Raw genomic sequence first — 24,418 nt, forward strand, 5'->3', positions numbered from 1 at the left:
CTGTGTTGCACTAAATGAATACTGAATTAGTTAAATTAGTATTTGTTGCAGCTGAATTAGTCAACAACAATGGAGTATGTTCTATTACCAAACTATAATAACTGCACCACATATTACAGAATATGTCTCAAAAATGTGGAGTTGGCCCAAGGTAAATATTAAATTTACTACAGCTGCTTAAGGTCCTTTGGCCACAGGGAACGTTCAGAAAAGCAAATTAAGCATACATGAGATCAGTGCTAAATTTTTGTCATCTCAACCTTCCTAAATTCTCCATGTGGTCAGAAAAAAAGTACAATAAACACTTTTCCTTGACCCACAATCATCTGATATTAAAATGGTTACCTTAACTGAAAGAAAAGCTGCTTTCTGTGTTTAAACACACAAGTGTTTAAAAATAATCTATGTAAAAATCAAGTTTATTTGAAAAGCAACAGGAGGTTTGTGTGGATTGCTCCAATATACATTGTTTTGCACAAATCCTAATTTTCTCACATCTCTACAGTGGAGGTAGCGAGTGAAAAGTCCGCCCATAGAGTCAAAATTTTAACATCATTTATGGGAAATAGACCTGATATATCAGACATATCAGATTTGCCCATTTTGATTCTTTATTTTGGGTTCATGACCTGCACATTTGCTGCTTGGTTGAGTCTTAGCTCTCTCATCAAGTTGATTGCAGCTTTAAAAGTGTTAGCTTCTAAATTAGTTTTGTATGTGTCTTGTATGGCTGAGCAGCAATGCACTGATGAGTGAGATTTTACTTGTTGTGCATCCAATAATGACGAAATACACCTTTCCCCACGTTCCTGCATGTTTCATCTTTCTAAAGAAGCAGCAGGTGTCATGGAGTGTGTGTAGGTTTGTTGTCATTGCTGTGTCTTTGCAACAAAACTATAAGTTATTACCAGGATAAATCTTTCTGCTGTGGCTCAGCTAAAAAACGTTGTCTAATATGAGCTCTGGTGAAACTTTAAAATGCATTTTTGCACAGAAATAGGACTATGGATTTTGTTCCCCATCTTTGAAAGTGTAGTTTCATTAACAAAAGATCCCTTCACAAGCAGCATGGAGATGAGACCACAGTGACCAAAACCTCAATGAACAATATGGTAATGCATTAAGATATACTTAATCCAGATCTTTAAGGTTACGACTAACGAAAAGTTTCCTTAGTTATTAATTTGCTGATAATTTTCTTGATTCATTTTGTTTCCCAGTTTCCCAGAGCTCAAGTCGATGTCTTTTATTTAATTATTCAATTTACAATGATATAATACTGAAAAGAAGCAGCAAATCCTCACATTTGAGGGGCTGGAACTATTCTTCGATTATAAAAATAGTTCCCAAATAATCGGCTGATCGATTAATTGACTAATTGTTTCAACTCTACAATCCTTTAAACCATTTGCACTCCACACTGTGGTTTGATATGGTTACATTTATTAAAGTAACACTGAAAGCATTGCTAGATCTTTACTCTGTGGAAAAACAAGTGAAACCCCTACAAGTAAAAAGTCAGTTCACAGGGACACTTTGAACTTTCTTGCTAAACTTTGCTGCCATCCGTGTTTCTGATTCTTCATGTATATGTTTTATTTCTGTGGCAAACCTATGTTCCAGAACCATAACACAGAATACATCCAAATACTTGTTTAACTTAATTTACAAAAATAAGAAAAATGAAACTTATGAGACATTAACATTCAATTGTAAAGCTGCCACCTTCCTGTTTCGACGGGAAATAATGATAAAGTGCTTCTGTCTGAAACATAAACCCGTCATAATATTGATGGATCACAGCAACAATAAACATCAACTATCTGTTCATGAGATAAATGTAGGCTACACATTGAAGAGCTTTGTTTCATGCAGGCACATGTCAGCAGCCCTACATTGTACTGTGTTGGATTAATGCAAGGCGAGCATGCATAACAGACTTGATCGTTTATTAATATTCATAATAATATAACTCTGAGAGCATTTTTGTTGTGTGTAAGGATATCATGGAGCTCAAAATCTCATATTGAAAACCACCTATCATATTAAAAGTCACAGTGTTTCTAATACAAATAAATTCCTTGTCTCCTGTAAGGTGTCCATGTTTCCACAGCTCCATCGAACATGGCAGCTTTTCAAATGAGCTCAAATTCACCAAACATCGTCAACACGGTCATTACGTGGCTCAAGTTACAACTATGGAGATGCTACAGCTCTGGCTCCTGCACCTTCTTGATGATGTCGGTATCACATGTCAAAGCTCAGAGTCCAGCAACTAAACAGAGAGTACGGATATTAGAAGGTATGTTGCTGAGGTTGGACAATGATGTGCTCTGTCACTCCACCAAGTTATCCACTTCAACAGAAGTTCTTTTAGCAATGTGAGAGAAAAGAGATTAACCCACGAGAGGACAATACTTGGCTGTGCTATTTCAAGGCATTTTTTTCACAGCTTTGTAGCATTAAAGTCAAACATCACAAAAAGCCTATGAAAACAAACAAGTCAAAAGACAAAGAATAGTCATGACAATTAAAAATATTTCAACCAGTTTTACAGTAACCAGCAGAACAGTTATCACTTTGGTTATACCAGTTCAAATTAAATGCTGTAAATTCTAAAAAAAAACAAAACAAAAAACAGCTGAGTTTAAAATAAAATAATAGCTGGGGTCATAGCTGGTATGAATATGAACACGATGCACAATTATTGTCTGCTAGAAAAAAAAAATCACAGAATATTACCAGTACTATCATGGCTCACAAGGTAATGCACATTTCTATCTTCAAAGAAATACTCAGACTTTTTGGGAAATGTGCTTGTTTGCGTTCTAGCAGAGACTTAGATGAGAAAAGTGGCACAACTCTCAGGACTGTCTGTTAAAGTCAAAGTGAAACAGAAGTGATAGTGTTCTTAGCTTCAGTAATGTGGTGTATGCTCGGCTAGCTACACAGGAGCTAGCTACTCTAAAATACTCAAAAATGAACATATTTTTAACATATAACAAGCGATGAATTAATAATCAACATAGAGACATATGATTAGAGCTTAGGAAATGTCTTTTTCTAATGGCTATGGCTACTGCCAGCAGACAGTTAGCTTAGCTGAGCACAAAGACTGGAAACAGTCTATCCATTGAAAATTCAATTCCCTAATGGACATGTTATATCACTGCAACAATTTATCATTTTATAGGGGTTATATGCCAGACTCTTTGAGTCGACTTTGAGTAGTTGCCAGGCAACCAGCATGACAGAAATATACTGGTCAAGGCCAAGAGTTTCATCATTTGTCGTTATCATTTGTTTTCTTTTAATTACTTAAACATAGGAGATGTAATATACTAATTATTGAGCTTTGAAGGTTATTGCTGGACAAAACAGTCTAGTTTTTCCCCTGTTTCCAGTTTGTATGCTAAGCTATAACCTCCTGTTGGTTGTGGCCTTATATTTAGAAGACAGGCACGAAAGTGGTATCAGTCTCATCATCTAATTCTCCAACAGAATGATCACAATACCATTTATCAAAACATTAAACTGTTGTTCCCACTCCCTAATTAATTCCAGCCATTTGTTGTTAAGCTAGTTTGCACTCAACACTTCCTGCATAGATGTCTCTTAGTGCTGTGAAATGTGCACTACAGTGAATTTCTCAAGGCAACAAGTAAACATGTAGGAAGTGTTGAATAATATATATTTATAACACCAGCATATAAACCAAAAGCAGACCAGAGAACAATGATTCTTACAAAATGATGATCAAATGAAAAAAAAAAATTAAGAAACAAAAAATTCCTGTCTGTACATTAACAATAAAAGCCTGGATTTCTCTAGAGCTATTTCAGAATTTACAGCATTTAAAACCTTCATGAATGTATTTTTTCTTGTACTGAGATCATACATCATTACAGAAACTAATGCTAATGTACAATGCAGTCAATCTTGTAACAGTACAAAGACATAAAGTAGCCTACAAACAAAAATGCAGAGCTCTTTGATGAGTACTGCAAGAAGTTTTCTCTCCAGTGTTATTCCTCTGGTCCTCTCTAGAAATGTTTCAGTCAGAGAGGAAGGATCAGTAATAAAGACAGGGCATACCAATCAATAAAGGGTCCAGGGGTAAATTGTCCGAGTTCCATATGGTAGCTTGCACACTGGTTCATGGTGGTTTACAGCGATCACTGGCCGTTCACAGTTTTTTTTGAAGTGAAAGGCTCATTGTTAAGGCTCTCAACAACCTCCATCTGGAGATTCTGCAGAGACAATACCATATACATAGAGATTAAGGACATAATAATGACAGAAACAGTAGGCTATCACTGATGATCAACAGGAAACATTGACTTGAGCTGCTGGTTTCTCCCATTTTCAGTGAAGAAAATCATGAAAATGTTATTGTTGGATATAACCTGGGGTTCCGTTCTTTCCTGCCTGTTATCTAATATGGGCTTCATCACTGGAGGTCACATTTTTACACTGAAGAAAAGAGGAAATTTTGGAGTGCTCTGGGCTGCTGACGGTATTTGTGCAAATGTGCTGGGCAGATTTTTTTAGGGTATGGTGCTTAAGTAGAAATTTAACTATGAAACATGTTACTTGCAATGACTTTCAATAATAAACATTAAGTAAAAATACAGGATGATTATGTTTCCCTCTGTTTCCACCCTTCTTTTTATCTTGTATCATTAAAATATCACTCTCTGGGTTCAGGACTTGGTTGGGGCAAAAAAAATTGTTAATTATCCTGCTTGGGCCTAACACACTTAATCTGGGCTGGGCTCGATTCAAAATTTCAGGACTGCTCAGTACACAGTATCAGACATAACAATTTGAAGAAGCTAAAATTTGAAATGAATGAAATAATTCACCTATACTGCCAAATACACTGAGTATAGCTGCTTTTCAGGAATACATTCTTTGTGATTTCTGGATGAGAAAATATGATTGTGGTTTACCTTGGTTGCAGTCTGTCTCCCTCCCGTCTGATCTGTAGTGCCAACACCATTTGGTTTGTGGAAGCACAGCACCTTCTGGAAGCTCTGCTTGAAGTTGTCAGAGAGGAAGCCATAGAGGATTGGATTGGCACAGGAGTTGACATAGGTAAGGATGACCAGGAAAAAGTAGACCGTAGCGGTGGTTTTGCTCTCAGGGATTATATAAATAAGATTGACAGTGTTGGTAAGGAAGAAGGGCAGCCAACAAAGTACAAACACCAACACGATGATCACCACCATGCGTGTAACCTTACGCTCCGACTTCCGCCGCTTAGTCAGGCCTGCACGCACACCTGCTGACCTCACCTGAAAATGACATAGTTCAGTAAGAAGACTTTGTGATATTATAAGAGTAGAACCTCACAGGAAATTTGAAAAATGGAGTTAGACTCCAATAAAACCCATAAGACAAGTTTTCCTGCCCCATTACCTTGATGACAATGAGTAGGTAGCAGAGGCTGATGACAATGAGGGGTCCAAAGAAGCCCAGGATGGATGTGTACAGGATGAAGACAATGGACCATAAATCACGTGGCTCAGGCCAGGTTATGTTGCAGGTGTTGAGCTCCTCCTGTACATGTGAGTAGATGGTGACCGGCAGCACAATCAGGAAAGACACAACCCACACCATGCCATTGAAAACCTTGGCCACCTTGGGCTTCCGCCATTTGGCACTGCGAATAGGATAAACCACAGCCAGGTAGCGATCAATGCTCATCACTGTCAGACAAAAGGTGGAGGAGAACTGGCTCATGGTGTCAGCAGTCATGCACACCTTGCAGAAGAAATCCCCATATGGCCAGTAGGAAAGTGCACTATTTGTGCCAAGGAAGGGAATTCCCAGGATGTAGAGTTCATCTGCCAAGGCCAAATTGAAGATGTACATGTTTGTTACTGTCTTCATCTTGGCGTAGCGGACCACCACATAGATGACCAGTGTATTACCTAGAAAACCCACGATGAAGACGATAGTGTAGATGACTGCAGTGACTACACTGAAAGGCATTGGCGCGGGCACATATGAGTAATTATTAGGGGTGTAGCTGGGGTAAGGCTGGAAGGAAGACATGGTGACATTCTCATATACTGACGTCCAGTTGTAGCCGTCCATGTTGCTGATGTCCATTCAGATTACAGTAGGAAAAAGCTGAAAAGGCAGAGAAATGTACAATTATTATATTTTATATGTATATTGTAAAAATATATACAATAGCCAATGCTGAAAACAGGTTTTGTATTTTGGGTGTACTAAGGTTCTGTGAATTTCTGCTTCCGAGAATTAAAGATATGTCTACCTTTTGCACCATACACACTCACAACAACACATAGGTGCTCTCTGGGCAAGATGCCCATATTTACCGGGAGAAAGGAGAAACTTTCCACTGAATTGCCTGGGCAAGTGGCCAACATGCCATTTCTCTTAATGGGAGGTCGCACTTTAGAAGAAGACAACATAAGTTATGTGGGTTTCAAATATTGTCATTGCCATTGGATTGGATGTCAATAAAAAATATCAGCAGTCAAGTGCCAAGCATCCCACACCCTTTAAGAGCCAGGGTGCGACAGTGACAAATATACATGATGTTAACATTAACCCTGTAATGCCTGACCCCAGAAATAATGGACAGAAAATTCTGATTTCTTGAATCTGGTACCTTTATTTGGCCCTTTCACAAAATTTGAAAAAAAAAAAATTACTAAAAATTATTTGCATACAGGTTTTTCCAAATTTTATACACAATTTTACTACATACTAAAATGCAAAAAGTTATGTAATTATAACTTGCTTCAACAGATTAAGTGTTCATGTTAGAATATTACTAAAAATTTCAAAGAAAATGTCACTGGAAAATTGTAAAAATCGCAATTTTCTTTACCTTGATCCAGTGAGTTGGGAACTATCTGAAGGTGGCCAACTTGGATTGTCCCATCTACTGTGTTTGAATTGTTGTAGTGATAAAGGTATCCACCAGGGGTTGGAAGACAAGTATCAGATTGGATACAAGAGGGTTTTGAGTGAAGTTTTTACCATAAGGTGATGCAATAGGTCTCAGAAATGCTTGTATCAAATTTGATGCATTTGGCATTATAGGGTTAACGCTGGTGAAGTGGGTCTTTTGGGCCAAACAAATTTTGCAAGGGGTAATGATTTTGTAAATCCCTTTTGTATACAAATGAATGTAAATTTTCTGCTGGGGTTAAAATTTATTCAGAATAAAAAGTGATTCTCATCACTTGTCGCCCAATCTGGACACGTGTGGTGCAGAGTGAGAGCAGGATCATGTGGAGCAACTCCTCTTGAATGACGGATAAAGCTCCATCCCACTGTCCGTTATGATTCAACGGGAGGTTAAGTACAAAGACTGAGAGGATGACATGACTGACTGACAGTATGGACGTCTGCTTTGACTTTGCTCTTGTGCATTGATGCAAATCAAACAAAGAACTTGGAAAAACAGCAAATTTTAGCTCTAGCTGAAAAAATGTCAACTTTTCATTCAACGTGACTAAAATGCCTCTGGATCTGTGTCCTTTTGCAAATCATTTCTCTCTTTATCTTTAATGCAACTGCAAACAGCATTCCCCACATTTGCTTTGTGTTTGATGGTCAGGAGAATGTTCTACCCTTCATCTTAATGAGGACAGTCATCTAAACATGATGAAAACTATAAAGGAATACATTTGTCTGTTCATTGAGGAGTTTATTATTTGCATTCTGCAGTTCAATCTATAACTAAGTCAAAATAAAAATAAATATATCATGGTGTTTTCAGTCAAACTTTGAAATATCTTAGGTGGATAAAACTGCAAACCCTGATTCATGTTTTGTATGGAACCTCAAAGTTGTGTGGGCATCCCAAATAGTAAAAAAAATTACTACACAAGGCGTCGATGAGAGCAATGACCAACTACACTGTAATAATCAATTCATGCTGCCATTGTGAGAGTGGCCTTAACGTGTCCTCACCTGGTGCCTTGTGGGTGACCTAAAATAAAAATAATAATCTTACAACTGCACGCTGTCAGACGTTGCAACCCGAGGCTGTGAAAATGTGTTGCACAAATAAATGGTGTGACGTGCAGACTCACTGAACCGCGCTCCAAAACACGGGAGTGACTCCCAGCCCGCAGCGCGTTGTTGAGAAAACAAACACCCCAAGCCCCTGTCCCCTTCAGACTGCGTCGGGCTTGACATTTTTGTCCACCAAACTATAATAGCTATAGCCCACAGTCATAGGAGCCATTTGAATGGTCCACATGTCTGTTTCCTTCCATCTGAGGTTAATAAGACTTTTAATTAGACTTTCTTAAACTATAATAATACACACACACACACGTATATATATATATATATATATATATATATATACCCAAATGAATCAAAACCAATATATATATATATATATCTTTAATTGTAAATACCGTGACCTTTGTTCAGCCTACCTGTGCGCTCCTGTGTGTCTTATCCGCCTGCGTGATGCGCGTCCCCTCCACTATTTTTGCGGTTTTGGAAATGTGCGCTTTCTCTGAGGTCAAAAATCAACTGTCTCGCTTTTTTCCCCACGTCGCTCGAAAGAGAAACCACCTCACACTGGACTTTTCATCTTGCGACATTGTCTTGTCTCAAATCGTCACAGTCAGAGTCGCAAAAACTGACATCTTTAATTTTCCAGGATTTTTCTCACAGATCAGTTCTGGAGTAAACCCTGTGCATGGTGAAATGTGTTCCTCAGCTGGAGACAAGTCACCCACAGTGGCATGAAATGCCTCTGTGCACCATTTATGTGGAGAGCATCACCCCGCCTTTAGACGTGATTGTCCCACCCATTAGGGGCTGCAATCATCTCACAGCCAAAACCAGGTTTTGGTGTAAAAGCTTACAGCAGAGAGTTTTATAGCTAGCGATTCGGTTCCAGATTCTAACTTTTTTCCTGCTGTGTCTGTGAAAGACTAGAAAGACAGAGAGAGGAAATGGAGCAATGCCCAGATCCAGCCCTGGGGAATAAATCACCTTGATGGTGGCCACGGGCACCTGAGAAGGAGGGAGAGAAATTAGGGTGAAATGGAAACACAGTGGCAGGAGGATGAGATTGCACACTGAGGGAGAGATTTGATGGTAATTGCCTGGGAAAGCTGCCTACTTTTAAGCCATTAGCTTCATGTTGTTGTCATCCAGGTCAGTGCAGCGTTAACAACAGGCTGCCACACATACAGACACACACATACAAAACAAATGACCCACTTGTGCCTGTTTATGGACAGTAGAGAACAGGTACAGGAGTTGTGTGTGTGTGTGTGTGTGTGTGTGAAATCCATGTACCAACATTTGCCTGTTTGTGTACATGTATACAGTATGTACTCCATTTCTGCATTTTCCATCGGTCTAAAGCATCAAAGGGGTTAATAAGGGACAGAGCGAAGCTGATGACGTCTTACGCCTTATGGACCCTGTTTGACCGGTCCTGAACAGACCAAATGGGCAGACTTATGAGTATATATCCAAACACTTTCACACAGCTGTGTATAGAGGCTTGCCCTGCAGGGACAGTGGTGTGTAGAGGCACTCAGGATGCCAAGATAATGATATGGCTCATTTACACTGTGTTTTCTCCAGTGTGGGTACAATGACTATGTCAACAAACACACTTTCTAACCACACCAAATTTTCAGTTATCTGACAGATGAACCCATTTGTCCATAACTGTAAAAATAAACAGTCTCTTCATGAAACCGAAGAGGTTAACAATGGCTGTAGGCATCACAGAAAATGTACCACACATCAAGGTGTTAAACTGGATTAAAAGCCACAGTGAGCAGAGGAGAGCTACTGAATAACTGCCAACCTGTGAATCATTTTTTGAGTCTACTCTCATTGATATCAAATGGGTGGACATAATATTAGAAACATAATTTTGATATTATATTTCTCATTACTTCAGCATTAAACTGTATTAGGTGTATCAGATGAACTGCAGAACAACAGGCTTATTGCACAAGGATATTTGATAATCCATAGACCTGCCACAGTTCAGTCAAGATGGTAAAATTTCCCTCTCTTAAAATGCCAGATGAAGCAGCTCATGCTATTTTTTCAATTTTTCTGTGTCCCCAAGTTATCCTGAAATGTCCTTTGTCTTGTATCACTTATTTCATATTCTGTTAGTGTGTTTATTACATTTGCTGCAGTGATCTAATTTCCTCATGTAGATTAGTCTCATCTAAACTAATCTAAAGAATAAAGTACTCCACCATGTTCACCACATGCTGAGATATTGCTATGGCTGGGGCTGTAATAACTCCATCAGCTACATAAACACATACCACAGGAACACACATGGAGCTTCTACAATGAAGAGCAAAAAGGACTGTTGGAGATTTGTGGTTGTTTTTGTAAGTCAGGGTAAAATGTGCGTACGCCTGTAACAACAATGAAAAGGAATCACCTACATACATACTGTGGTTGTACATGGAGAATACATACAACAGTCCATGCCCGGTACTCTGTATCTTCAAGTTATATTACTTGGTTCATACATTTGTATTGTAAAATTTTGGAAAATAAATGTTCTACTTTGCATTCATTTGATATTGACAAGATTTTGTTATTGCTTTAATTTCAGTTAATGTCATCTGCCAGCTGTTCAAACATTTCTAAGAGAATCAGACAGCAATGGCCTCTCTTTTCTCTCCACAGCCCTCTTCTTTCTCCCCGCTCTCTATCTTTCTCTTGCTCTGATGAATCACTCTGGCTTTAAGCGGTTTGCATGCATCTCCTGCCTTTCTATATCAAGCCTCCTCTCTGTGGACACATGCACTGATATCATATCAGAGTGGTGTCAGTCTTCGACTTTGTCTGGCTGACGACAAAAAAGCTGGCAGGGATCGATCTCGAGATCTCTCTCTCTCTCTCTCTCTCTCTCTCTCTCTCTCTCTCTCTCAAGGTAACAGGAATGTGTGTGGTGTTTGTGGCCCAGAGGAACTCTCAACCAAGCTAAATCAATACGCCACCACCGATCATCAAGAGGAGATGGAAAAGTGTATGCGCGTGTGTGTGTGTGTGTGTGTGTGTGGAGGGGACTGTTGATTTGGAGGAAAAAGAAATAGAAAGAAACTAGTAGGATGATGTCCAAAGTGGCGACTCAGTGGCCGACGCTGTGTGTTGAAGTCAGAAGATGACATAATCTTAAAAGTGATCATAGACAGAACCCTAACGATCAATCAGTCTCTCTTTGTGTATCCCCTCACAGCTGCCTCTGCACATCACGTCTGACTCTTTTCTGCTTATTAGAAACAATTTACAATATTTGAGATGAAGTGGCTGTTCGGAAAAGACGGATGACACACGGCACTGATGGGTGAATCAGCTTTTATAGCCTGCAATCTGTCCAACACAGATGTTTTAATTGGATATTGTGTAAATGTAAACATTGGGCTGTGTGCTGTAGTAATGGAGTCTGTCTTAATGGAGCGAACCAACAACAAAGTGTCATCAGGAAAGCTGTGTAGATTCACTTTTATCAGAATCGTGCTTGAGTTAGTTAATGTAGCAGTTCATCTCCACTCAAGACATCGGATGGAGCTTTTGTGGCTGTGGTGGACTTTTCATGCAGTGAGGCAGCGTATTTGTGCTGCTAGTGCCATTAGCATGATACAAGCCAACAGATATCACTGAGAATTTTAGCTCTTTTTCTCCCCTGCAATTATCCTGTGTGTAACGAGGTACCAGAATCGGAGATGAGGCAGCGGTTTCAACAGGTTCAACCATCATAAACGGGGCACTAAAACAGATACAGTTGCAGATTTTAGTAGGTTTAATGGAATCTAGAGAGATGATATAAATGTTCCCCGTGATGGAGGAAAGGGTTAATACTCTGGAGTAACAATTTGATTTAAAATCTGATATGTTTTAATACGTTTCTCTCTGACACAACAATGGCTCAGGCTATGTTGAACTGTGCAAAGGTTTTAGGCAGTAAAAAATAAGTGAGGATGCTTTCATCATTTATCAATTAATCTAAATTGAGTTAAAAGAAAAAAACAAAATCAAATTAATCTTTGCTGTGACCAGTATTTGCCTTTACCCCAGCTCCAGTTCTCCACACACTGTTTTTCTAGGGACTTGGCAGGTTGGTTGTTCCAAGCATCTTGAACTTGCTGCAGTTCTTCTGTGGTTTCAGGCTGTGGTTTCAAGAGTCTTCTGTCTCTTCATTAATCTTAGAGTGACCCCATGATGTTGAGATCAAGGCTCTGTGAGGTCCAGATCGTCTGTTGCAGGACGTCTTGTTCTTCATATTGCTGAAGACATTTCTTTATGACTGTGGGTTTTGGTGTCTGGGCTTGTTGTCATGCTGCAGAATTAATTTGATCAGATACCTCCCCGATGGATAAGAATCTAAAGTGTCTAAAACTTCAGCAGTATACTGCGTTTTTCTTCCAGTGTGATTCCACCACTATTCCCATCACCCTGCACACTGTTGGTTTTGCGGCTGCCTTCCGCCATTAGTGGTCAGTGATACAAGGTACAGTGGTGATTTCATAGTTGTGATGCTTTCAAGAAAAACTCAACTTCATGTGAAGCATTGCTGTAAAAACAGAGCTTTAAGCTTATGACTTTTGTGGCTGAACACGTCTAAAAATGAAAAGCCTGCTACTTGTGTGTGAAATCAAGAATACAAGAATGTATGAAATTTCCTTCCTTGATTTGTTTCTTTTAGAGTACACACGCTGTGAAATCAGTGGAAAATGTTTCTGTGGAGATGCACAAATCCTGTTTTCAGCTTTCATTTAGAGGAGACTGAGAAAATGAAACAGTGAATAACTGACAGTGAATAATTGAAGCTGTGACACTGGTCAGGTTCTATTTTTCAAAGTGCGGAAATTAAAATACAGTGTGACTATGATACATGGGCTACATACATATAATCAAAACTGACTAATATTTTGTAGATCTACATTAAACTTGTTCTGACTGACCCATTATCAATCAGTAAAGTCACTACAGTCTTCTTCTAGTCAAGTAGCATCACTGTAAATGTATTTTTAAGTAAGACAAGTTTAAAGATTTTAATTGGGTGTCTGTTTTGATGAAAAGAAAAGTGCATCCCCTTGTATTAATACTTTATAAAACATAGTTAAAGTGAATGGAGGTTGTAAGATAGTATATCATTTCTTTGAAGGAGTTAACTACCACTTGGTCCACTGTGTTATGTCACATATCACATCCAACTGGTGAGATTATCTTTACAGCTATCATAAAAAAAAAAAACTGAAAAAAACAAAAACAAAGGCCATATAATAAATCTTTGTAAAAAGTACAGTAACATGTTGACATACAGCAGCAAAAAATGTAAGTGAACCCTTTGGAATCACCTCTGTTTATGTATTAATTTGTTCTAAAATATTGTCAGATCTTAATCCAAGCTACAATTAAAAAGGCACACAATCTATTATTACTAATAACACACAAATCATAGTGTTGTGCTTGTGCATATTGAAAACATCATTCAAACATTCAGGTTGGAAAGAGAAAAGAAAAAGTTCTGACATGACATAATGTCAGGATGGCTGTCCACCTGCTGACGATGACCATAATGACCCCTCACACCAGACATCCTAAGAATATATCTGACCTGAAGCTGTTCTCTGGGAAGAATGGTCCAAAAGTCTCCCTCACATGAAGGTCTGATCAGCAGCTGCTAGAAATGCTTGTTTGAGGTTATTGTCAAAGGAGATTTTTCCAGTTATTAAATCCAAGGGTTCACTTACTTTTTCCACCACCACTGTGAATATTTTGTGGGTGGGCTCAATAAAGACACAAAAGATTGTGTTTTTTTGTGTGGTATTAGCTTAGGGATACTGTGTTTGTCTATATTTGTGACTTCATCAGTCAACCAAAACCCACACAAAAACACACACATCATTAGCATCGCTACATCTGCAGCTGGGCAATATATATGGATAACTGAGTTAGCTTGATTTGATTGTTGATGGTTTCACACAGGCCTGGGTTTTTTCAGTTCTTTGAAGCTGGCTCAAAAATTCTGTGGGGTGTGCTCTGTGCTGTCAGAGCAGAAAATCCTCAACTCAAACCTGAAAAAATACACCTTGGATTTAACATGACAAAGACTTTTCTAGTATGTGACTGCTTTTTTCTTAAACAGTTGTAACAATTGTTGTTTTAGAAAAACTTTTTTGAAGAATGAAAGAAAATAAATGTTCACTATAAAGAGTAAAACACCTACATATAGTAAAAATACAAATAAAATAAAATGATTCTGTTTACATACTGATACAATAAATCCATTTTCATCAGGAGGAGAGATAGTAGATGAAGCGCCGAGAGAATAGTCAAACAAACAGACAAACAAACAAACAAACAAAACAAAAACACAAAACAAAAAAAATTGGTTCACATTACCTGAGATCTGCAGTGTTAAATAGTGCACTGACCATATTTATTCATTTATTTATTTTCTGTAATGTGAATAAGCCTTAAGGCAGCAGTTTAAAAAAAGAGGGCCTCAACTTGCTACTTGGAAAATAAACCATATTATGAATAAACTTGACATGCACAGTGCAAACATGCACCTTATTCAAACATATAACGTAAATGGATATTTTTCCTCTGACACTGAAATAGTCCCATCTAATTTGTGGTGATTCATTCTCATGACGTCCTCCTCCAGCCCAGAAGGGGTTGAGACTCTCTGATTGCCACACAGTTGAATCAAAGGCCACTAATCAGAGTAGAAGTTTAATAGAAGATAATGACCGGAAAAAAGGAAACAGAGTAGGTGTGAATCCGAGTGACTCATACACTGTTACCCTTACAACTCTGGTTATCTGTTGGGCTCACCTCAGTGGATCACAGCATGCGATTGGATGAGGATGTTGAAAGACTGCTCAGACATCACGGGCATGCATGTGATTAAACTGTGGTCTTTCTGTGTCAGTTTGCACAGAGGGATCACTCACACGCACATACACATATGTAATTGCATGGATATAACCACACCTACAGCATGATTAGAAAGATATGTTAAGAACGAGCAAAGATCCAGTTCACGGTCTGATTTCAGCTTAGATAGTCAGGTCATTTGGAAAACTAACATTTGCAATACAATATCTCTGACAACCAGCTTTGAGAAAAATTGGATTGGATTTGCATTTATGACACATTTTGTCACTGTGCTCTGGTGTTTAAAAAACAGAGCCTGATGGGGAGCTATAATTGAAGATCACGTTTTGTGACCTTAAAAGACTATAATTACAACACCACATGAGCAATTTTGCTGGAACCTGAGGGATGATGCATCTTGTCACTGGTTGCTCCAAAGGGCATCTGTATTATTTTTGGAGGATGAGGATGAAGTGGCCACTGCTTCAGGTCACAAAGACCTGAGGAGACTTTTAAAATGAGTCAGACAATTTTTGGTAATAAAGACCAAGTTAAGTTAAAAGTGTATATTCAAAGAAAAGGTTATGTTTGTCACTGATAACATAGCACAGAAATATTCACTGAGGTTTCTTCTTTGGATAAATCAGCCATTTAAATGTTTTATGATGACTTGGTATAAATTGGTATAAATTAACTGAGGAAAATTTGTAACTTTTCATTCAGTCAGTAATGGACCTGAAATAGCTTGAAATACCCTAAATCCTATCTGTCCTTGGTTTTAACTCAGTAAGCACACTGCATTATTGAACTTATGATGGTATTTCAGATCTGTGACATGTGAAACAATGAGAATTTTGCCAATGGTTGTTTACTGTTACAAATTCAAAATAGGGGGGTTAAAGTGAAGTGTCACCAAGAAAAGTTCTGGCATGACTGTGGTACATTATTTATTTAGTTTAAACTACACCTAATGATCGAGCCTGAGCTGCTTTTCTCCACTGATGCTAGTTAATTATTGTCCTTGTCAGCCAGCGCCCCCACTAGTTTTCCATTAGTCACTGTTCAGATAACACAGTGAGCAGTGGCTGGAGAAATGACATTGCTAAGATTAACTATCCAAACACAGCACTTCCCAATGTTGGTGTAGGAGATCCTTTTTATACTGTATATTAGCAAAACGTTTGGGGAACCTGCCAATGGTTACAGTGATTTTAAGTAAGGAATATAATAGTGACAGTAAATTAAAATCAAAAATATAATGGCTCATATATATAAAATAATATGTAAAGTATGTCTTATATAGGTTAATATACTGAATGGAAAGGTGAAAAAAATATGTACTGTAGCTGCAACCCAGTTTGATATTTCTATGGACTATATAATTTAGTTTTATGTAGAATTTTTCACCTGAAGTTGATGAGACAATGTCATGTACACCAAGTGTTTAACACATTTTTGACCCCACATATAGACTTACTTAAACCTGGTCTGTCTTTCTGACAGACTGACATGAGAAGAAAAGCAAAATTTCCACGCTTCAGTGACTCCATTTGACCCTAGTTCACTCACACAGATTGGTGTACCAGGTAGGACAATGGCTCTAGGATTACAAGTGAGACTTTGGTGACATCCTTTTAAGTTTCCAATACCCCCCACCCACCCACCTGCCCACCACATAACTGAGAAAGAAAAGAGGCTAAATAAGAAAAAAGAAAGATAACACCTTGTGCAACAAGTCCAACTCCATATACAGCAGCTGCTTGTTGATTAAAGGATTTGCTTTTTCACTTTTCCCACACATCCTTCCAAAGTCTGGAAATCTCTCGCTGTCTCTCTCTCTCTCTCTCTCTCTCTCTCTCATCAACCTTCCTGTCTGCCTTTCATGGGTTCTTCTCCCTCTTGTTCATTCTCTTCCAATCATATCTCACCTTTTATTGGCTCCTCTCTTTGCCTGTCACTGTTCTGCATTCACTACATTTATCTGTTGTTGGCGCCTTGCGTGAGGCCAAGAATTCATCACAAAGGGCAGAAGAGGACTTTTATGCCCCAAGAAGAATCTTTGTTTGGTCAAGTCATTCATATTTTGCTGCAGGCAGTAAATGAGTTAGTCAAGTACTTTGATCATCATTTATATGGCTATGCAGAACAAGAACAAAGAATATGAACTGATTACAAAGGCTTCGGATTGTTGGCTTTTAGACATTATGACAAGCTCTGACACCACTAGGATGTATTCAAACCAATGGTACAAAATTGTATGGCTACACTGTAAATATATTTTGGTCTCTGGATGCAATTACAGTTGTTAAATGTTTAAGGCACTCAGATAACAATTGTTGCCAATTAGCTAGTTAATGTTTTTCATTGCTACTGTGTTGTCTTGACATGATTATTTAAGAAAAGATAACAAAAAAAAAAAAGATACAGCTATTTTTGGATTGTGAAGTGAGTCCCTAAAACAAAAAATGCCAAGACATATGAATTAAGTGATTCCAAATAATAATTGTTTTAAATTTAATGCATTTTGATTTAGAAGATAGGCTACTAAATATTTTGTATAAATTGGCTAATTCGCAATTATCTGACAGTCTGCCAATATGATTTGTTTACATTCATTTTTTGTGTGAAAATGTAAAAAGTGATTTGTAACAAGTTTACAGTAACCAAGGTAGATGTTCCTCTCTTGTTTCCTCAAATGCAAATTTTAACATGTTTTTATTCACAAAGTTAATTTATTAAAATGTGTTTTAACATATCTTTGTGTTGACCTATTTGACACGATAAATGTGTTAAAAGAACAGATACATTATTTGTATAAAATCTGACTTACATGTCTTGTGCCTGAGCTGATGCAGCACGTGTTAAAATTTAACACATTATGTAATGTCTCTTACACACAAAGAGTGTAAAGGAATATTTTGGGAAATAATTTCATTTTCTTTCTTATTGAAAAATGAGAAGATTGATACATATTTGTGTGATAAACATGAAGCTACAGCCAACAACTGGGTAGCTTAGCTTAGCATAAAGACTTAAAACAGAGGGAAACAGCTAGCCTGGCTCTGTCCAAAGATAACAAAATCCAGCTGCCAGCATCTCTAAAGCGCACTGTGCTCAACCAAGAAATTTTTCTGCACACAACCCCATTTAAACCACAAAGTGCTTTTCTTGTACTTCGGTTTTTGTATGGATTGATAGAACAATATCTAATGCCTTAACTACCGTGCTCTTGGGGTGCCTGTAGGCAGGTTTGGTTTCGTCTGGACTGAGCCAAACGAGCTCCCTCCCTCTGTTTCCAGTCTTTGTGCTATGCTGAGCTAACCAGCTGCTGGCTCGAGTTATATATTTCCAAACATGACAGAAGCACCAGTCTTCTCATATTTCTCCTTAAGAAAGCAAAAAAGGTGCATGTCCCAAAATACTGAAGTATTGTTTTAATTAGTAAGCTGGAGCACCCTACAAGTGAAAAGATGAAAAAGGAAGCATGAATGTGGAAACACACCTAGATTCATTTGTGGCATAATTTGACTGCCACACTGTAATAAACTAAAGTAAAAGCTCTGTATTATTACCTGCACTGTTTGATCACTCATTGTATCAGGATCCAAAGTTCTACTAGGCTATTTTTTATTGTTATGACAGTGATATCACAGTTTTAATCATTAACTAACTCTACGTCGTTGTACATGTATGGCCACCCAACATTTCAATATTGTAAGTACTCATTTTTGATGAACAACATAACACAGAATATATATTAAAGTCAGCATCATGACTAAAACAACAACAAAATAAATCTTTCAAGAAAAGGCTTAAAGTTCAGAATGGCCTATAGGCAAAATATAAAACAGAAACCTTATCCAAAACCAGCCTGTTCACTTTGATTCAAACACATTTTGTTTTCAGTTCATGCTAATTTTGATAAGCTGCAGCTTCACTGGTTACTGACAAAGAACACAAGGCGTATGGAGTAGGCAGTGTCCAGGGTGTAAACAATGCTGTTGAATATCGTCATTAAGGTGACCATCACTAGTTTATCCCAGGGACAAAAGCGGTTGCAGTCATTAGGTCTCTTATTCCTGGAGAAACTATACAGCGGCCAGATCACCATAGCTGTTATATACATCACTGCTGCCAAAATATTATAGACAATCACCAGCTTGTCAAAGGAGAATGGAAAAGAAGAGGACAGCTGTCCAACAGAGAGCAGGATTATGATGATACAAAAGATGAAACACAGGGAGTACACAGCCACACACCACTGCAGTCCTGGAAATTTTATGTAGTGATGTCTGTCCAGGGACATGAAGATGAGACAGGCCAGGAAGGTCTCCAGCATCTTCATTATGCCGGGCAACGTGGAGAGAAACCCACTGTTCTGTCCACTCGGACGAAGGCGTGTCAGGGCCACCTCACCTGCGTATACCCCGAAACAGACCCAGGACACCACAGATGCACCAATCTGGCGGTAGCAGGTCTTGCAGGTGAAAAAGGTAGGGTAGATGATGGAGGTGGCCAAGCACATGAGGCTCGCCAGGATGGCAAAAGCAGCGCTGAAGTCATCCCAGGCGAAAGGTAACTTGGCGCTGACAGTTGTGAAGTCCAGGATGAGAATTAGAAGGGTGAAGAAGAAGCAGAAGACCCAGGTGAACATGCACCATGCCCAGTAGGGGGACGAGCTGTATCCCACTGTTGCCACAAGGCTAAAGGACATACAAGTGAGCATTGCTGCCAATATTCGCATGATGCCCACAGGCTGGGTGAGTGACCTCAAATCCACATGGGTCATGGCTGGATAGGATCAGTCTCTTTGACCTAAAGAAAAATTGTCTTGTTTCGTTTCAGTTCAGTTTATTCTGCGCAGTGCATCCCTCAGTGTGGCAAGGCCTGGTTTCTAAACCAGATCCCTTTAAAGAAATCCATGCAGGCAAGAGCTCAAGCAGGTGTGTTCTTTGAAACTGAAACTCAAGTGTGGTGAGGTGTATTCAAACAGAGCATCCTGTGCTTATCTTTGCAGTTTATGACCCCTGTTTCTCTCTACTGATTGGATAGTGGTTGGGTGTTATTATGTTCATCTCACGACACACACACTGGACTCCGGTCCTCAGTGGAAGCCTAGTTCAGAAGCTAATGTCCAACAACGATCGGGGGTAGGTCACATCCTAAGGAAAATCGCTCTTATCCTGTCCTTGAGTTCACTTGGAGTAAAGGTCACTTCATGTACTAAGAAAAGTTGGACAGACAAAAAGCTACAGCAAGATGTGTCAGTGTATTTACTTTAGCATTGTGAGCATACAGTATGTCATTATCAGAGGTGGACAAAGTACACAGCTCCATTACTTAGGTCAAAGTATAGATACCCCTGGTCAAATATTACTCCAATACAAATGAAAGTTGTTCTGTCAAATTTTTACTTGAGTTAAGGTACTGGAATACTTGCTTTTAAACTATTAAGTATTCAAAGGTAGATTTGTTAAGTCAATGCATTGTTGTATTGTTCCACATTTACAGAACCTAATGGTTCTGAAAATATCTACTGAATGCATTGACTTCCTGTAGAACCCGTAGGATAAAAAGCTTTTGGAATATGTTTCAAAGACAATAGAAATGGCCATAAAAACACAACTGATTCAACAAAAGGATAGCCATTGTCATTTTCAATTTTCTTTTTTTTTAAGGCAGTGATGAAGTTTGGTTGTAGTAAACACAGCAAACATTGACAGGAAAGGAATCTTTCTTTATTTCTAAAACTTAAAACATGGACTTAGGCAGATATTCAAAAAACATACTTAGGTACAGTGCTCAAGTAAATGTACTTTGTTACTGTCCACTCCTGGTCATTACATTAATGCACACAACCAAAAGCAAAATGTATATATTATGAAACCACCCTTTATGCAACAATGGGTTTAAAAAAAAAGAAAAAAAAATATTGCACAATTTGCTAATTTGTTCCTCACTTTCTAGTCTCTTTGTCGTCATCTCTCTCTGTTTTTTCTTTCCTTTCTTTTTCTCTCTCTTTATTTGTGTTTACAGAACTGTTTTAATATCCGTGGCTTAGTTCTTGGTTCTTCCGATTTTGACCTTGCACAGTAATTCCTGGACTGGTCAAAGGTTATATAACTAGTAGTATGTACATGTTTATGACTGCTATTAGGATAAGGAAAGCAAATTTAAATCCCGACCAATAGCTCTTTTGTTACATTGTTAGAAAAAGACTGAACATTCAAATAAGTGAAGCACCTTTACTTTCCTTTCATTATTTAATGTAAAAGGCTGAATATATTTTCTGACAGTACCTCTTTGAATAATATCAGAGCTAACGGTACTTCATGTTATGACTGCAACAAAGTAAAAATTATTATCATTATAGTTGCACATTTTTTTTTCTTTCATTCAGTAAATTGTATAGTGTATGAGGTGTTAAAACATAGTGCCCAGCACAATTCCCCAGACTTTTGTTTCACCAAAAGTCCAAAATGGAAGGATATTCTGTGTGCAGTGATAACAGTGATGACAAAGAAAGAAAATCAAATCCTCTAATCTTTAAGATAGTTTTGCTTGAAAAAACATTGAACCAATTAATCAGTTATCAAAATAGTTTCTAATAATTTTTATTATTACATTTACTCTATTGACCTCTTGATTAATACAACAACCATTTCATCTCTACATCATGCACACGGGTTTAGAGTGTTTGCAGTATCTATTGACAGAAAATATAGATAGCAGGTGTGTTTCCCTCCATCTCTGTCTTTTCTTCTTTCTCTCTCTTGTTACCCATTATAGAAAAGTGGGAGTGGAGACTGGAAACTATAGCAGCTGTGTGTGTCAGGATATTCACACTATGACACACCTTTACAACAACCTTTGGTAGGGACAGGGTGGGTCCCACTGTACCTGTATTTTTGCCATTAAACATAATCATTCATTGTACTTTATTACTGAGATACTCAAACACAATAACCTCACACTTTTGTTACATTTTATTCATATTAAAAAAAATGAAATCGACATGAGTTTGCAACGGAGACTATGTCATATCAATGCTGTATGAAAATAAGAGCATTAAGCATCAGATAAAAGTCATAAAGGAAGACGGTAAAAACTGGACACAGACATTGTTGTTTAGTGTTATTATCATGGCAGAAAGAAGTTAAATATTTCAATAAAAGTTGTTATAAAAATACTCACATTCAATATTTGAGACTAAAGACTGCCAACAACTGAAATAGAGAATATACATGAGGAGTATATGCGACCTATGTTCTGCTGACAAAGAAGACCAGTCTAAAAGAGTAAACTGTATCTACAATGTAAGCAACAAGATTGACACAGGTCATGAAAGAGATGACCACTAAATTATTCCATGAACAAAAAACCAAATTTGAGCAGTAGCTGGGTCTGGGGTTGTTCTTGAAGCTGTACAGTGGCCAGATAACCACGGCTGTGATGTACATCAACACTGCCAACACATTGCACACAATCAGAACTTTGTCAAATGGTGCTGGGAAGAGAGACAGAAGTCGGCAGATGGTAAAAATAATGATAAGAACTGCAAAAATGAAGCAGATAGAGTAGACAGCGACACACCATTGGAGTCCTGGTAACCTTGAGAAGTTGATGTGGCCCAAGCAGATGAAGATGATGCAGGCCACGAAGGCCTCCAGTACCTTGAGGAGGCCTGGGACCGTGGACAGAAATCCACTGATCTCACCGGGTTTGGCCCGGATCAGCCCAACCTCAGTGGCGTACAAGATGAAGGCCAGACAGGAAGTAACAGTGGCACCAATCTGTCTACTGCAGGTAGGGCAAGTGTAGAAGATGGGATAGATGATGGATGATGCCAGTACCTGTATGAAAGAAATATCAAGTCTGAAATGAATCCCTTTGTGAACTACTAACAGTATACTACTCTATTGTTGTGCAGCACTCACAAATGAACCATGTTATGGATATATTTTAACCATATTAATATTTTAGCACCTATATACATACATATATACATACATACATCTATCTATCTATATATCTCTCTCTATATATATATGGTGTGTGTGTCCTAATGTCAAAGTCAAAACGTTTATGGGGCTGTTCTGCTTAAGCTTATTAATTTAAGATGCTGAAATTTTTATGGTGGAGAACAGATTTTTTTACTCAATTTTTGATCCAGTTCTATTGGTGTGCACAACAGTGTGGATCCAATGAAACTTCTTACAATTTCAAGCATATAGACATGTTTCCAGTTTTGACTGAGTGGCGACCTTGGGTTCTATTTATCAGAGCTCATGAGCTGTATTAGCTCATTTATTTTGGTTCCTCATAAATTTATTGTCTTCTGCAAAATCTAGACATTAATATTGCCAGTGACATTAATGTTCAGTGGACAGTGACTAGTCACTAATTAACCTCACCAACAAGCTATGACAAGTGTATCCTGACAATATCAGCAGACAAACACAAACAACAACAATGAAAAAGGGTACACACCATTAGAGTAGCCAACATGGCAAAAGCAGTGGTGAAGTCATCCCAGGAGATGGGCACCTTTGTGCTGAGACTGGTGAATTCCATGAAGAGTATGAGGAGGGTGACGCAGAAGCAGAAGCACCAGGTAAACATGCACCACGTCCAGAAGGATTCGGTGGTGTGACCCACCGACGCCACCAAGCTGAAGGAGATACAGGTGAAGATCACCTCCAGAATCCGCACAATGCCCACAGGCACCGTCAGTGTCCTGAAGTCCAGCGTAACCATCGTACTTGTAACCCTGTGTTGAGTTTACTGTGGTTCTGGATAAATATATAACTGATCTCTCCTCTCTTCACCAGCGTGTCGTCTTTCTTGCTGATTCAATATTTTTTATTTAATTTTTTAGAATAATCTTCCTTCCTAGGCTCTCATCCTCTTAGTGCTGCCCACATGTGATGGAAACAGAAAGGTAGGTGAACGTGGAACCTCTTGCTGCTCCCTTGTCGCTGCCTTGTCAGACCTTCCTCCTGAAATGGCCAACAACCAAATGTTAAAGCATGTGACAGAGTTATAAGGAGTAGCTGTGAAGGGGGGGGGGGGGGGGGGGGGGGGTCTGTTAATCACCACCATTAGCTTATCAGTTGTGAGAGGTATGGTTTTAAAAGGTTAATAAATGAATTCCGATGTTAAAACAGGAACCACGCCTTATGACACAGGACTCACTTCATCCTAGTGGTTATCTGGTATGTTTGATTATTTAGCAGCTCGCCCACTCATTTAAACCTGTAAGAAGAAGTGTAAGAGGAATTAGGCCTTTACTGCAGTAAAAAGAGGAAGGTAACGTACTGAATATGGGAGGGAATGCAGAGAAAGAAGGAAGCATTTGGAGACAATTTTGGTCTTTCACTGGATAAAAAAATGCAGGTGTGAGACACTGGAAAGGAAACAAAATCCAAGATATAAGATATAGATTTTGGCTTTAAGATATGGACTCATTGACTGGGCTATTAGTTCCTGCTCCAAATTGAAAGCAGCCTGCTGCCAAGTGCTACAGGCT

At 38.5% G+C, this 24,418-nt stretch overlaps 3 protein-coding genes across 3 annotated transcripts; all 3 read right to left on the reverse strand.

Annotated features, from left to right (window-relative positions):
• Positions 1-1,462: 1,462 nt before the first annotated feature.
• LOC139618189 (somatostatin receptor type 5-like) lies at positions 1,463-8,892 on the reverse strand. Its single transcript, XM_071473915.1, has 4 exons — positions 8,436-8,892; positions 5,422-6,138; positions 4,953-5,297; positions 1,463-4,250 (listed from the first exon to the last, which is right to left on the reverse strand). The coding sequence occupies exons 2-4, from the start codon at positions 6,115-6,117 to the stop codon at positions 4,176-4,178; spliced, it is 1,116 nt and encodes a 371-aa protein (XP_071330016.1). The 5' UTR covers positions 6,118-6,138; positions 8,436-8,892; the 3' UTR covers positions 1,463-4,175.
• An 8,110-nt stretch (positions 8,893-17,002) lies between these two features.
• LOC139618190 (myeloid-associated differentiation marker-like) lies at positions 17,003-19,862 on the reverse strand. Its single transcript, XM_071473916.1, has one exon. The coding sequence runs from the start codon at positions 19,676-19,678 to the stop codon at positions 18,824-18,826; it is 855 nt and encodes a 284-aa protein (XP_071330017.1). The 5' UTR covers positions 19,679-19,862; the 3' UTR covers positions 17,003-18,823.
• A 1,998-nt stretch (positions 19,863-21,860) lies between these two features.
• On the reverse strand, positions 21,861-23,906 carry LOC139618192 (myeloid-associated differentiation marker homolog). Its single transcript, XM_071473917.1, has 2 exons — positions 23,380-23,906; positions 21,861-22,742 (listed from the first exon to the last, which is right to left on the reverse strand). Exons 1-2 carry the CDS (start codon positions 23,644-23,646, stop codon positions 22,152-22,154), a joined length of 858 nt encoding a protein of 285 aa, XP_071330018.1. The 5' UTR covers positions 23,647-23,906; the 3' UTR covers positions 21,861-22,151.
• Between the last annotated feature and the right edge of the window lie 512 nt (positions 23,907-24,418).

This window comes from Trachinotus anak, unplaced genomic scaffold (assembly GCF_046630095.1).
Source record: "Trachinotus anak isolate AG129_WGS33_773 ecotype Australia unplaced genomic scaffold, CSIRO_AGI_Tana_v1 ptg000003l, whole genome shotgun sequence".
Taxonomy (NCBI): domain Eukaryota; kingdom Metazoa; phylum Chordata; class Actinopteri; order Carangiformes; family Carangidae; genus Trachinotus; species Trachinotus anak.